Source organism: Rhopilema esculentum, chromosome 16, assembly GCF_057945365.1.
Source record: "Rhopilema esculentum isolate cy_ngs chromosome 16, ASM5794536v1, whole genome shotgun sequence".
NCBI classification, from domain to species: Eukaryota; Metazoa; Cnidaria; class Scyphozoa; order Rhizostomeae; family Rhizostomatidae; genus Rhopilema; species Rhopilema esculentum.
Window position 1 is genome coordinate 5,709,254 of NC_142830.1, and position 15,105 is coordinate 5,724,358.

The window sequence follows — 15,105 nt, forward strand, 5'->3', positions numbered from 1 at the left end:
GATTTTCTTTAAGTTTTTTCCCATACTGTATCCAAGCATGGAATGACCTTGGCTCCAAAATCTGAGGTGCTCCTTCAACATCCGCATTAAAAAAACTTCAAATCTCTAAGATTCCCCCCACTCAAAAATTGTTGCATGGTATTACCAACCGCCTTGATTTGTCTATCGTAACCCATCTTCAAGTTCATATTCTGACTTACACGAACATCGATTTAATCATAACTTTGCTTGTGCAAGCCCTATGTGTAAATGTGACTTAGGAGTCGAATCTGTGATCCACTTTTTCCTGCTTTGCTGCCAATATTCACTTGATAGAATGAACCTGCTTGATAAAATATCTGATATAGTTGGCAATGATATTACTCAACTGCCCGACAACCATTTATGTGATCTACTTCTTTTTGGGAGCAAGGCTTACAACGAGAAAGGAAATGAATTAATACTGAAATGGACAGTTGAATATATCAAGCAAACTAAATGATTTCAATGAATTTTCCTTGTCTGCCATATCTGATAGATTGAATCCTGTGGTCCTGAACTAACATAATGACCTATACAAAGTTGCATTTTGTACAGTATTGTACTGTATTGTACTGTATTTGTTCTGTATTTGTACTGCACTGTATTCTATTGTATAGTGCTGTGTTGTTCTGTATTGTGTATTTATAGTCAGTCCTTTTCGTGAGCAAAATTACGCGTGTGTGGCAAATCGCACATGTAAACGAATTTGCGCGTGCGATCGCACTTGTAAGAAAATTTGAAGTACAAACCTGATAAAATTGATAAAAGAAGCAATAAGGAAAAAGCCACTCGAATACGTTCAAGAGCAAAACTCAATTAATCAATACATAACAGATTTTGTTGCCCTTAGCAGCCATCTTTTAAAAGTCGTCGTAACTCTCCAAAGTTACAAGAGCAAGTAAAAATTGTTTCCAACAGCTACTTGCTTTCAGGGCCTAATTACGTTTTGACAGGAAATCAGTTATTACACTTAACATGCTAATGGCGACTTAGCTGAAAGACGAGACGCTAAGTTGAATGGAGCACTCAGTCAAAAGCCAAACATCACTTCCGAAAATTGGAAAAATCATATTGTGGTCAAAAGTGCGAATCAAGTAACAAGGGAAAGGATAAACAATCATGAGACCATGGGAAATTGATGGTAAAGGGCCTCTCCAGCAAAAAAAATTGTTTTAATGACTTAAAAGTTAGCATCTGGTGCGTGTATTATGACAAAGTCATTGTTTTTGAAAAATTCCAATTAGTTTAGAAGTTGTAAGGCTTTAAAGTTGCACCTTTCCGAGAAAAAAAACGACAAAAGCCGAATCAGTTTGGTAACATTCTGACGTCACAATGTGCGGCTCTCGTTCGCCATGAATTTCGTATATGCGTGAAGGACTCATGGTCACGCGTTGATAACTCCATCCAGTTCCAGTTCCTGTTCCAGCTCTTCCCTCGCGTATAATTAATCGAAATTGTCACTTCAGTTGTTCTCCAGAAACGATGAACAACTAAAGGCTTCAGAATTGGTGTCTGAAATGCTCAAACTAAAAGCTGGCGGAACAGAACTGAAAGTACCATCACTTGCAGTGTTCAATTTGCGAATCGCCGTCGTTCGATTCGGTTTGAGGCGAGACTATCCGAAATACACTGTGACGTCAAAATTGCGTCACAGTGTCACCAAACCAAAAATTTTTGTCGGTTAATTAAATTAAATTATCGAAATGCAAGAGCTTATATCTCACAAACTGTAAAAAAATATCGAAAAACAAATAACGAATTCGTGATCAGCAGGCTCAACTTCTTTATAAAAATTGCCAATAAAATGCAAGTGCAAAATTTGGCTGGAGAGGCCCTTTAACAGAAAACTGCAAAAACACCTGTTTGCGCGTGTGGTCAAAAGCACGCGCAATTTAACTCGCGCGTGTGCAGGCGTGTGCGGGTGCGATCGCACGCGCTAAACGAAAAGGACTGTATAGTGTATTCATAGCATTAAGTTTTGGAATATTTGTAATGTTGGGTGTGGAGGCAACTCAATAACGTTATGTTTTTTGCCTTAATCTCAACAATGATCAATGCTTTTTGTATTTGTTTTTATTGTGATAAAAAAAGCTATCCCAGCAAGTTGGGGCTACACTTTTTGCAATTATTTTCTGCAAGAATACTTTAACAAGATCTTGAGAACATTTGCTGGTGTCCATATTCATTCCTGTCTGTTGCTCAACTTGCAAATCAAAGCACAGAAGAGTTCACATTCCCATTGTCTGAATGTTCTTCAAGCAAGGATTATCAAGCTAGTTTGAATTAATTCACCTTGACAAGAATATTCAAACAATAGGATGATGATGCAAATGGATTATTCTTCAAAAAATTCTTCATCGAAATACAAGTAAGAATATTCAAAGAATAAATTTTTGTGCATAAAATAGTTTTATTTTTATTGAACATCCTTTCATGTAACAGGCCCTATAGGCACATTTTTGTTATCGCGAGCCTAAATTGCTTTAGGTCACTGGGTACTAGGGGGCCTCATAAAGTAAAAAATTCAATTTTAAGACTGCAGTAAATGAAAGGTGACAAAATTGTTCGGGAGATGAAACCTTCAGACCCTTGTTTCAAAACAATACCGTCTTAAACCAGTCAGTGTTGCAGAGTCATAGCACATGCACATTAATAACAGTATTCACAGAGCTGTTATTAACAGCATTCAGTATTCACAGGTCCAGGACCACACAACTTCCAGGCTTCAAGTGATAATGCACATGTGCTATGACCCTGAAACGGGGGCTAGTGCATGTCTAGAGACAGGCATGATTCATCTCCCGAACAAAAAACATGCCTAAAAAAGTGAAACATTTTAAATGATTGCTTGTGCCTGGGCCAGTGTGTGACAATATAAACAATCATTGTTGGCAAAAAGGATGATTAATAGTTCTATTGTGTATTGTCTCATAAAACTTTTTGGAAAAATCATTAGCCTGTTAAACCTTAGGTGCAGCTTCACAATTTACTGACCAACATGGATCCCACCCTGGAATTTCTACACTTTCGTTTAATTCGTTTAACTGAACATATCACACAACAAAAATCAAGAACATTTGTTCATAAGGTTGGACGTCCAAAAATGTTCATCTTTAATCCAACTTAAATGTCATGCAATCTCACTTCTCCACGGCAAACCAGTTATTGTTAGTTATCCTCTGATTAGGGGTTGAGGCGAGTCTAGTTTCGGCCATCCAGCCTGTACTTTCGCTGTTTCTTCCCTGATGTTTTCAAGACAGTGACCGCATAAGTAGCCTTGTAGCTTTTCACTCCCACAAACAACGCAAGTTTCAATATCTGTGCGATTTTTGGGAAACTTGCTATGATTTCGAATTCTTTTCCGTCTGTGACTCACTCGTTTTTTTGGTACGGCTAATAGAATTCCCGTCTCCCGGAAAAATTCAATCGCAGCAACAGGAACCATTTTAAGTAGAATATTTGACCAAGACTTGGTTAAAAAGACTGTTTTTACTTCATTTCTCAATATATAATTAGACTGTAGTATTTTCCTAATGCTGCCAGTGAACCATTCTTTAGGCATCCATCTCCTTGCTAGGTACGCCGCCATTTTATAAAGTGGAGCATGATATGGTGTTGCTGTTGTTGTGGCTTGAAGAACTACAAAAATGGCGGATATGATTGCTAGTGCTAAAGAAGAAGCGGCGAGAAAAAGCAAAGAGAAGATATTGCAGCTACGGAAAAAAGCAAAAGACGTAATCAAGTTTTGAGCATAAGCTATTATTCAATTTGCTCAGACTTAAAATTCTTAGAATGTCAGAATTCCAAGTCGAACTAGAAAAGCTTTTATTCAGATAGGCCACTCTCATATTGAGAAAAAAGTATTTTTATTCAAGAAAGCAAGATAGTATGTACTGGGAATAAAAACGAAGGGCTGTTTAATTTTTTCTGGGGCATTTTTTCAGTTCTATCTTGTTGTGGGGATGTGCTGGACATCAGCAAGCTGTTTAGAGGTCACTGTTTGCTGATCTTTATGCCTAAATGACTCTAGCCCTAGTTGTTTATAAAGAAAATTCTGTACACAGGAAGAAATATGTTGGGATAGACTTTTAACAGTGAGGAATATTACCATGCTATTTAGATATGGTACATCTGGTAAGATTGGCCAGGGTTGGATCCATGAAAGGCTCACCTGAGAAATGAATAAACAGTAGAACACAGACTAGAAACTTTGTCGCACGCCTGGGACATATTTTCCGTCCCTGCACTTTTGCATATTGACTGCACAGAGTCTCTTTTGAATTTATTTCACATTATTAACAATACAAATTTCTTAAAAGTGCCAGACATGTGAACTTGCTTGCGCAAGAAACAAAGTTTCCAGTCTGGAGTAGAACAATGGGTAGTACAATGGCATATTTCCAGCATAACTTACATGGATTCCACCTCAGAGAATTAGGGAGCTATGGAATTTTATGGAAAGATTAGGGAGCTATGGATAAATGAATTGTAATTTTTTAAATCAGCTAATCCAAAAGAATTCACATTTGGATGCAAAAGGCAGTATAGTCCTGTTTTGGAACTCTAATACTTACACAAGCAAGCCATCTTATATGATAAATGTTTTTAAAGGATAAAAAACTGTAGCTTTTCCATGTTTCTGCCATGTTTCTGCTTTTCCATGCTATCATCAAATAATCTTATAAATAAAATGTTGTAGAGCAACCAGACATCAACTGATGAAACCGGAGAGACAGAACAAGACGATCAGTAAGCATAGCTTCATTTGCCTACTTAATAAATTGCTTAATATGCTTGTGATGGTGTAGACATGAAGCTTCTGCTCAAAACTACCTGTATTTTTTATGCTGTGATCTATTAGGGCCTTCAATAACACCTAAAAGTGTATTTAAAAGTATAATCTAATGCAAGAAAACCACTTTTTTCTAGTACATATTGTAATTTCTTTCTACCTTCATTCACAATTTAAGACCAGCACCAAAGAAGAAGCCATTGAAGTTTAGAAGTTATGTTCCAAAAGATGAAACTCTAAAAGAGAAGAAAGTAGAGGATGCAAAGCCTTTGTCGGGTAGGAATCTTGGTTTTTCTCTTGATTGAAAAAGATAATTGATTCAATATGAGTTAAGAAAACTTTTGTATCCTGTTATGAATTTGTCATCCTTCTCAATTGTAAAATTTTTCCTGCTGTTAGTTTTGTTTTTACTCCTTTTTATGCTAACATTTTAAGTTGCTTTAATCTTATGATCATCATATTTTGTTTGAAGCTAGTTCTTGCTACAGATTGTGTTGTTGTAGTCTGACAAAGTGATTCCCAGTTAGACCTGTTCTAACATATGTATAATAAATCTGTAGAAAAACTTTTTATCTAATTTGAGGTATCCTAATAATTTTTAGTTAAAGAATCTGTCAAAGAGCATCTTGAAAAATCAAAACCAGAGGCAATTATAGATGAAGTTGTAAGTATTACTGCTTTGAATTGTATTTGTGTCAGCAAAATACATCTTCTCTGTTCAATTCAATATTATTTGTAACCTGTAGAATAGGAAATACTCTATTAATACTGTAATATACATGACTCAAGAAAAATATGGACTGATCTAGTTGTAAAACAGATCTCTTGTATCTTGTATTTGGGCTTCACGTTCCATTATGCATTTGGAAATAGCATTGTCACTTGGGTTTTTGAAGAAGATACAGTTGAATCTTGGTACTTCAAGATTCTAAGGGAAACATAAATTTATTTCACCTGCTGAGGCTTAGACTTGTAAAGGTTTATACCTGAATGGCACATTCTGCTTTCAACTACTGCCAAAGATGGCAAAAATTGATACCTAGTCAAGACAGGTAGCATATAAAAATTTGCAAATTTTCATATTTTGTTCCTGAATGTAGATCCAAAAAATAGAAATACAGAATGAGAGTTAAAGTGCAAGCAAAGAGGTTTGTTCAAAGAGACAGAGTGCAAAATCGATGCTTATTGACAATGATGCCAAAACAAAATTTACATTGTGGCTGGGCTGCCTATTCTATCGCTTTCATTCAATACACTGTCCTGCTTCTAACAGCCTTAGTTGCAGTTTTTCATTATAATTTTGACATTCTTTTAAATCAAAATTGCTGCATGACTTTCGTTTGATCCCATTTTCCCTGCTCGTAGACTCAGATTATTCTCCAGCGAACCTGTTATTGACAAAATGTTATTAATATCACCTTGCAGGACATTGCTAATCTTGCTCCACGCAAACCTGATTGGTAAGAAGAGCTTTTTAGATTTTGTTAACTATTTCCGTAATTTTTCAAAGTTATTTTTGAAAAGAAGAAAATTGCTTTTTCTTGCTTTAAAGAAATGACTGATTATTTTGCTTCTGAAGGGATCTAAAGAGAGATGTTGCAAAAAAATTAGAAAAATTACAAAGAAGAACACAGCGAGCCATTGTGGAGCTCATAAGTGAGTATTTACACTTGAATATTTGCCAAATTATATATTTGCATGGTAGCAAAATGTGTTCTACGAATACGCATGAAATTAAGTTCCTATATAATTAAGTATCTTTTGGAAGTGCTCTGAAATTGTATATTATATGGTCTGTTGTATTTCCATGTCTTCTTTTCGTCCATACAGAAGAACGACTTTCAGAGGGCGATGAAGACTTGGCCTCTGCTGTGAATGCAGCCACGGATCTTGCCGAATAACGGGGTTAAAACGAAAGTACCTGATGAAAGATGCTATCTGGGCTGTTTATCTCGTTCTAAGTTAGTCAACGGCGAATATGAAGCGTTTGGGAGTAAGTCATACAACAATACCACAGGCTCTTGCCACCAGCAAAGAGAGAGATTGCAATCAACGGATGAGTGTCATTTGTTCATGAAAATTGCTTTTCCCGTCACATTGTTTGGGTTACCTAAAGTAATCAGCAAAAAGATACAGAATGTTATATCAAAAGATACTTTGTTATTGTACGATATTTTTTATGACAACGCAATGCATTTTGGACATATTTCATTCGAAAAAAATTAGTAAGCACTTAGTTATGCTTCAATTTTTGTGGTTTCATTATTTATCAAATGTATTGAAACCTTGGACTAGTGATTTAATTCCGGTGCAGAAACCCTGGTCCCTTTTCTTTCCTCCACAGGATGATCTTAACAAAAAAAGATAAAGATGTTTTCTTGTCTGTTTATGACAACGGTTTGTTAGCTTTACACATAGCAGAATTTAGACACAAATTAAATGGGTGTGTCGTCTATAATCCAGCGCCCGTGCCGCAAAAGGAACCACATATGGGAAAAATTTTTGACCTTTGATTGCTCGAGATGACTCTGTTCGTTCGGTATCTTTTCACAGCTTGCTATAATTTTCACAACGACTTAATATATAGCAGCTCTTCCCTCAAAGTTTTATGCGCTTGGCATGAATTACATACTAATCTACTGTTTGACGCATGACGCATTAAAACTGACCTATGTTTCTTCAGTATAGTTGCAAATTGGATAGGTCGTGAATATATAGATAAATTTGGACCACGTTATCATAATACTCAGAAACCTTAAAATATGCAAATGTTGTTACATCTTTTACATACTGGCTAAGGTATGTCAAGAGGAAAACATCGAGTTTGCCAATAGATTACAGTTGTTTTAGCTGGGATGTAGAGTTTAAGAAACATAAAAAAAGTGAAAGTGATTTGATGGGGAAAGAGCTTGTAGTCATGTAGCTATTTTCTTCCGGCATTTTAAAGGCACATAATTCAATTTTCAATTCAATTAATATTAAGATTTGAGCTTGTTTGTCATCAAAAACAGAGCATCAATTGAGAAATGCACTTGTTACGAGAATGGCTCAGTTGTTAGAGGCGCGGACTACAGACCCAAGGGTCCGTGGTTCGAGTCCCTGGCATGGTCAAATTTTCACCCAGAGTGAGGAGAGTCGCCATCTCTCTGTAATTCCAGGCGTAGGAATCTCGAGGAGGTGTCAATATAAATAGAAATATACTAGTACAGGAAAGGTTGGGAAATTTGGAATATGATAAAACCAAAGACAATCGTGCCTAGTGCCATTTTCTCAATGTGAAAGGTCGTCTAGAAAACCTGATTTGGGGAAATGAACACTTAGATAATCACAGGTCAAAGCTACATCTAACATAAAACCAATATCAACCTAACTGAACTGAGCCAGGTCCAGCTTCTACTTTGACCACGAAATTGTTTTCGACCAGTTTTTGACGTATATTCTGAAAAGGGCGTACATAATGGACCTTGTTTGTATACAAACTACAGGTAAGCTTCGATAATTCAAGGCTGGTAACTAGATGTTATCAGGTATGTTACAAAATGCACATAAGACAGTTCTAAAGTCTAAACAATACAATTTGTAATCTGGCGATCATAAAGTACTGGAATCCACAGACATAAGTAACCAAGCCACTGTATTTTTAACAGAGAGGAACTACCGTTGCGAGCTTATTTATGCTTTGGAGAAAATGTTGGCTGCCCAACTTCTGAATCATGTTTTGAAAACTCAAATGGTCGTCCAATTACAAACCGTCCAATACCTTTCAAATAGTAAACAGGCTAAATTTGTCAAGATAACCCCCAGTTCAATCAACTGGCCTCCATATTCTGCCACAAGATACGGAGGATTTTTTATATCTCTCAGTGAGGTAAAGCTTCTCTTGCAATCCGTAATTCTTGCTTGTGTTTTAAAATTTCTAATCCGTGCTTTTAAATGCTTGAATTGTGCCATAAATGAGATGGCAATGGAAATTTGGAGACGACTTGCAGATTCAAGATTGATAGCTTTCATTGAAGATTGATTAATAAATATTTGAAAATTGGTTTCATTCGAGATCTCGTAGAAAAAGATTGAATCTAGAAGTAAACCTGGTAAGCATGCTCACAATAATTGTAATTTTTTGTCTCACATTTAGCCCAAATGTTGTCATTTTTTTCAGCAAAGCAGAGCTGACAACTGTTTTATGATATTAAACACGACCTAGAGCAGATAGTAAAAGTTGAAAAATAACAAATATATCAAATATAATAATAAAACTCATTTTGAAAATATATATGTACACAAGATATATACTTTTTACTTACAAAATTGTAGAATAACATATTCTGCTTCCCATTCTCTGTTGGTTTTAATCAAAGCAAAGTATAAAGCCTGGAAAATTTCTTTCCAGGATTAAAGATATATTAAAATATAGCTATACATTTTTATTACAGAATATGTATGGACATATTTTGGTCAGTCTCTATTTTTTCATTTTAGTTTTACATCATTTCATAAGCTTTCAACAGTGACAGAAGTTTTAAAATGAATATTTACAAAACGGCATTATTCATACGAAAATAAATGACAGAGCGTATATATATATTGTAAATATGGTTTACTTCAATTATGCGGAATATTGCAAATACTATATAACATGTACGATATGCAAAAAGCAAATTAGTTTGAGGAAGGGCTTATCTTGACACTTGAGGAGAACTTAGTTCATTTACGATCCAAACGCCTCTGGCATATCTAATTATGTGGCAATTGTTCTTTGCCTTGTGCTCGCATTTGGCTATTCAGCCTGCTCTCAGTTCAAACATGTTGAGTTCTGAAATAGACACTTTTTATTTACTTTTAACTGCAGTTGTGTCTTATGTCTCGATGACGCGTATCATTTTGGACCCTGTGACTTTAACCATGTATGGCGTATTTGTACCATGCAAATGTGTGTTTGATTGTGTGTAATGGGTTGAGGCTTCACTGTGTCTAAAGAATGTACATTTTGCTTCTCCCTGTTGATGCCATACTGATGAAGCTGCCTTTTGCTTTTGGTACCTCAGATTTCTTAGTATCTTCCAATTCGTCTCTCTCTGCATCATTCATCATTCCCGTGTTCATCATTGGTGCTTCCGGTTCTTTTTTCGCCGCATTTCTGCTCATAATCTGATCTCGCTGGTAATTCCTATACGGGGATGGCCATGGCATATTCTGAAGAAACGATTTTTTCTTTCTGCGATCTTCTTCCTCCTCTTCATCGTCATACTCTCTTTCCCGTGGATCTTCCTCGTCATCATCATAATCATCGTCATCATCATAATCATCGTCGTCGCGCCCCCTGTCATCTTCTTCTTCTTCGTAATTCTTCTGGTGTCTTCTGTGTGAATGGTGTTGCTCTGGTCCTTGGTACATTGGCTGCTCACCGGGACTGGCATACTGCTGCATTCGCTGCATTTGCTGCTCTTGCTGCTCCTGTGAAAACAGTGGTTTCTGTTCTACGTTATCAATAGATTTGTATGCATCGTTCGCTTTACCTTGGCTGTATAACGTGTCTTGCAAGCTTGCTGCCTGTTCTTCAAGATGTTCTGCTTTAGCAATGGCATCATCATTGCTTCTGTTTATCACGCCACTGCTTGGCGACGATGAAGATGATGTTGATGTCGTTGGCGCTGATGGTTGTGCTGAGACACTCTTCTGGTCAACTACTTTTTTCTCTTGACTTTTGCTTTTTTCTGTCACTTTGGCAGTTGTCTCATCTTTCTTTAGCTTTGCTGTTGGTTTAAACAACTCAGCATCAACTGGATGTGGATTGGAAGGATCCTTGGCGTGTGCTTTCATTGCATCTTCAACAATCTTTCTAAGTCGCTCATTTCTATCCATTTCTTTAGTTTTATCTTTACCCTCCTCTTTTGGTTTCTCGGCGGCACTAACCTCTGGCTTTTCAGTTTTCTCTTCCTTTTTACTATCTTCATCTTTCTCGTTTTTCTGTACATCTTTCTCTTCTTTTTTGTCAGCTTCTTTTTTTGGTTCCTCTTTCTTTTTATCTTCATTTACTCCCCCGTCGTTTGCCTTGGTAGTTTGTGACTTGATCTTCGCACTATCTTCTTCGTTAACAACAGCGCTCGCTTCCTTGAATTCAGGGGGTTGTCCTGAATCACCTTCTTCAGTAATAGCTTCCTTTGCTACGTGTTTCAGTGCTTTGGATAAGTAATCTTCAACTTCCTTGAATGCATCTTCTGCTTTTGTTGATATATCTTCCTTTTCCTTCGGAGGCGCATCATCCTTTTTCTCACCCAAAGCTTGCATAGCTATTTCTGGCTTTGTCACTGCTTTCTCCGTTGGTTTTTCCTTATGACTATCTTTGACATCCACAAACTTTGAGATTAACGGCCCAATCACGTTTTTCAAATCCGTGCTCTGGCGCTCCTCTTGTCGCTGCCGTTTTTGGTTCTCTTCGATTTTTTTCAGGTCATTTTTGATAGCATCTGTTAAAGACTTCAACGCCTCATCCTTGACTCCACTTTTCCTAGCTGCCTCCGTAGTATCACTACCTTGTAACCCTACTTGATATACTTTTTCCACCAGTGTTTCTGGAGACTTGCTTTCTATATCGACGATATGTGCTTTGCTTTTGCTGTCCATAACGCCTAATGTGAAGCCATGATGCTCGCTATCATCACTTGGTGTACTGACTTTCATCACCCTCTTGTCACTAATACCTGCTAATGCTGCTCCAGGATGCTGGTCTTTATCCGGCGTCTGATCGATGTTTGTCCTCATTTCTTGGGCGTCTTTTATTGGCTTTTCAAAGGATACTGCCATGTCGTATAGCTTCTTGATTTTGGACTGAAGCTCCTTTTTCGCAGTCTCGTACCTTCTTCTTGCCTTTTTGGCATCTTGAAGTCTCTTTAATGTTTCCAATTGACGATCTATTGTTTTTGCAACTTCTTCGCGTATTGTAACTTCACTGAGATGGAATCTCTTTGTCCCTTGGACAGTGCTGGGTGCTGCAGACGAGTTGTTTGTGGAAGTACTGGCGTTGTTTTTGCTCGCATCAACTCGTGAGATATTTTGCTGCTCTGGTTGTTGAACACCGTTGATTCTCATCTCTCTGTGCTCGGTTGCTATACTTTTCATTAGCATTATTGCTGCCGTTTGGTCACCTGATGTATTTACTGGTGTTATAGAAGTATCATTCTTCGTTTCGTTGGCTTTAATTTGGCTAGTGACAACCTTAGGTGCTGCCTTTTCATTGTCTTGAGCTTGATTTTGTGTCTTTGTATCATTTGAAGCTTCTTTGGTTGCTCCCAAAAACAATGGGTTAATCTTAGTTGGACTTTCAGCTGTGTTATTTTCATGTTTTGATTGTGCCTTTGTTTGCTGGCTTTCATCTGCTTCTGCCAACGAGTCCATCAAAGAGGATATCGATGTTGTTGGCGTTGCCTTGGGTGCATTTTGAGCCATTTCTTTTTTGTGACTACTTTGTTCTGACGTTTTGTTCTGAATATATTGGTTGCTATTGGTGACTACTTGCTTCTCGTTGCTATTAGTAACAGCTTGCTTTTCGTTACTGTTGGTGACTACTTGCTTCTCGTTGCTATTAGTAACAGCTTGCTTTTCGTTACTATTGGTGACTACTTGCTTCTCGTTGCTATTAGTAACAGCTTGCTTTTCGTTACTATTGGTGACTACTTGCTTCTCGTTGCTTTTACCTAGTGTTGCCCCTGTTTGTTGGTTTGTTTTAGACTGAAACAAATTTGTTAAGCCACCAATGTTCGCAAGATCTTCTTTCTCAGCTTTCTTAATCATGCTTGATATTGCCATTGCAGAGTTCACATGTCCAAGTGACTCCCCCCGCACCTTGTTTTCTCCTTCCGCTAGAATGGATTTCTTGTTTGTTCCTTTGTCATTTGTTTCAGCTGATTTTGTTGATGCTGACGCACCTTTTAATTTCTCTTTCAATGCTGCTATTGCTTCTTTTGCTTTCGAATACGCCTGTCTGGCTGCTTCTTTTGCATCTGATAGTAATTCCATTCTCTTTTCTGCTTCTGTGTCCCTATTTGTATTTGGTCGCAGTATCTGCAATGTGCCTGGCGTCATTGCCCTCTGAAAAATAAGGTTACCAGATTTCAAGGCTACTCCATGCCTAGCTATTTTGTCTTTTTCAATGCTTTCTTGTATATCTTGGTCATCTACAATGGTTGGCTTTGCAATCTGGTTTCGTTTTGCAATCTTGTTTGACACCTCATCACGTAGAATCACGTATTTCTTCAAAATATCACTGCCCGCTTGTGTTTTACCGATATCCAGTAGGTTCTTGCGGGCACTTTCGTAATCTTTCCACGTACTCATTACATCATTAGAGAGACTGTACATTCTTTTGAACTCCTTCAACATACTGGCTGCATGCTGAATCCTCTCAACTGTATCGTGAGTAAGTGACGTCACAGTACTTTTTCTCTTTGTGTTCATCGACTTAAGAGCGTCGAGTAGTGCTTTTCGTAACTTTTCACGTTTTGCAATATCATTAGCTTTAGCGTAGTATTTCCACGACTGTGCGAAGCGCCGAAGGTAACTCTTTTTCTTCGATAAGTCAGCCTTCAAGTCTTTCTTTGTGATGATTTTCGCTTGGTCAAGTGATGACACAGAATTTCCTTCTGTTGCCTCTATAGTGGTGTTCGACGTTTTGTCTTTGCATAACACGATGGCTGCAAGGGCTAAAGTGCAATAAAAAACAGTTAAGAGAGAATAGTGAACACAGTGATTTATTTACAACACACTCTAGGCCCACCCCATCGCAGTGGGTTAAGTGCATATACTACTATAAATTTTTCAGCCATACTGTTCCTGATGAGCGAGGCATAATGTATCAGGGATCAGGGTACAATCCTTGAGATGAGCTGTCTTGTGTTGTTTTTATTTTTTCAAATCGATTTCTTTTCCAAGTTGAATTTTTCGCAAGATTTTAGATTTTGCTTTCAAAATTTGACTCGAGTTTAGTCTCTTCATCATATAAGAAACCTAGACAAGTTTGCGTAAGTGTATCTTTATTTAGATTAGACAAACTTCTGTAGTTATTAATTGCTCTGTATTCGTTTTTTGCATGCCCAAATTTCAAAATACTGGTTTACAAATCATTAAACGTGGAAATGAAAGGGTGGCCTTATCAAATTTAAAATTAAAATGACATTTCATATGTGAAGAACCTAAGACCAGTCGGATCTGGATAACATGGTAATGACTGGCGGGTGTGGGAGTGCATTTTCAAAGGCAAGCTGTGTGTTCAGTGATAAAGCTCAATAGTGCTGATGACGTCTGTACAATATTGTAAATCCAAAGGCTGTTGCTATAGACTTCATCTTGTTCAACATCTGCATTGTAATACACACTGGTCTTGTTTCTTTCATTAATTAATTTAGTCTTGTGTTTTACTTTCACTCCTCTAAAAACTACATACCCACGTTAACAGAATTACTTGGCAACATTTACATACTAAATGTAACATTTACAAAGTAAATGTATCCGAGCACGGTCTTAATGGGCAGTTTACTGTCAGTTGCCCGGATTATTCTCCGTTACTTCCATATACGGGTTGAAAGAAGTAGTGCTAGTACTGTCTGTGTAATAATACTTTCTATGTTCTTTTCAAATTTTATAAAGATTTTTAGTTAGAAAAGTAAATATCTAGGACCTTTAAGTCTTAGGACGATTTCAGCAATGATATTGTCTTCTCTTTCGATGTACCTACTGCTACGCACATTTATTCACTGTTATATGGAAAAGCAAACTCTGCTGCTTAAAAGACATTGCTTTATCAATTACTCGTGCTGTTTAGTTTTAACACAGTATATCAAATCAACGGATGTTAAAACCACATATAAAGGTGTACAAGCCCCTGCAATTCAGTAAACTCTTGCTAATGTGAAAGATCCTCAATATATCTATTGCTGATGATTAAGACGTGAAGCATTACCTGAAATAATCACTATCCATAAGTAATTGTATCTTCTTTCCATTTTCTTAGTTCATAAACAAACATCAGCATTCATAGCCTTGGATCCATTTGAAGTCCTAAAAATTCGTTGACACGCTTGTAAAAAATCCTGCGAAGGGATCATATGACAACAGTTTGAATTGTTTGTCCACTCTTCACCAAATTTTACACTTTTTTCCTGAAGTTTTGTCTCTTTATCTGTTGCAATAAATTTTGAACGAAAGCAATATCTTCTCCATTTATTTTGAAAAATCAAGATTCAGCGTGATTCTGTGAGCGTTCAACAAAGGCCTAGGGATGCAAATTCTCGGCAGAC

At 37.1% G+C, this 15,105-nt stretch overlaps 2 protein-coding genes across 2 annotated transcripts; one reads left to right on the top strand and one right to left on the bottom strand.

Annotated features, from left to right (window-relative positions):
• Positions 1-2,299: 2,299 nt before the first annotated feature.
• On the top strand, positions 2,300-7,102 carry LOC135681864 (coiled-coil domain-containing protein 12). The gene is made up of 7 exons (XM_065196491.2): positions 2,300-3,755; positions 4,721-4,770; positions 4,992-5,089; positions 5,416-5,477; positions 6,239-6,273; positions 6,393-6,469; positions 6,644-7,102. The coding sequence occupies exons 1-7, from the start codon at positions 3,669-3,671 to the stop codon at positions 6,712-6,714; spliced, it is 480 nt and encodes a 159-aa protein (XP_065052563.2). The 5' UTR covers positions 2,300-3,668; the 3' UTR covers positions 6,715-7,102.
• Positions 7,103-9,051: 1,949 nt separating this feature from the next.
• Positions 9,052-15,088, bottom strand: LOC135681854 (uncharacterized). Its single transcript, XM_065196481.2, has 2 exons — positions 14,769-15,088; positions 9,052-13,512 (listed from the first exon to the last, which is right to left on the bottom strand). The coding sequence occupies exons 1-2, from the start codon at positions 14,809-14,811 to the stop codon at positions 9,785-9,787; spliced, it is 3,771 nt and encodes a 1,256-aa protein (XP_065052553.2). The 5' UTR covers positions 14,812-15,088; the 3' UTR covers positions 9,052-9,784.
• Between the last annotated feature and the right edge of the window lie 17 nt (positions 15,089-15,105).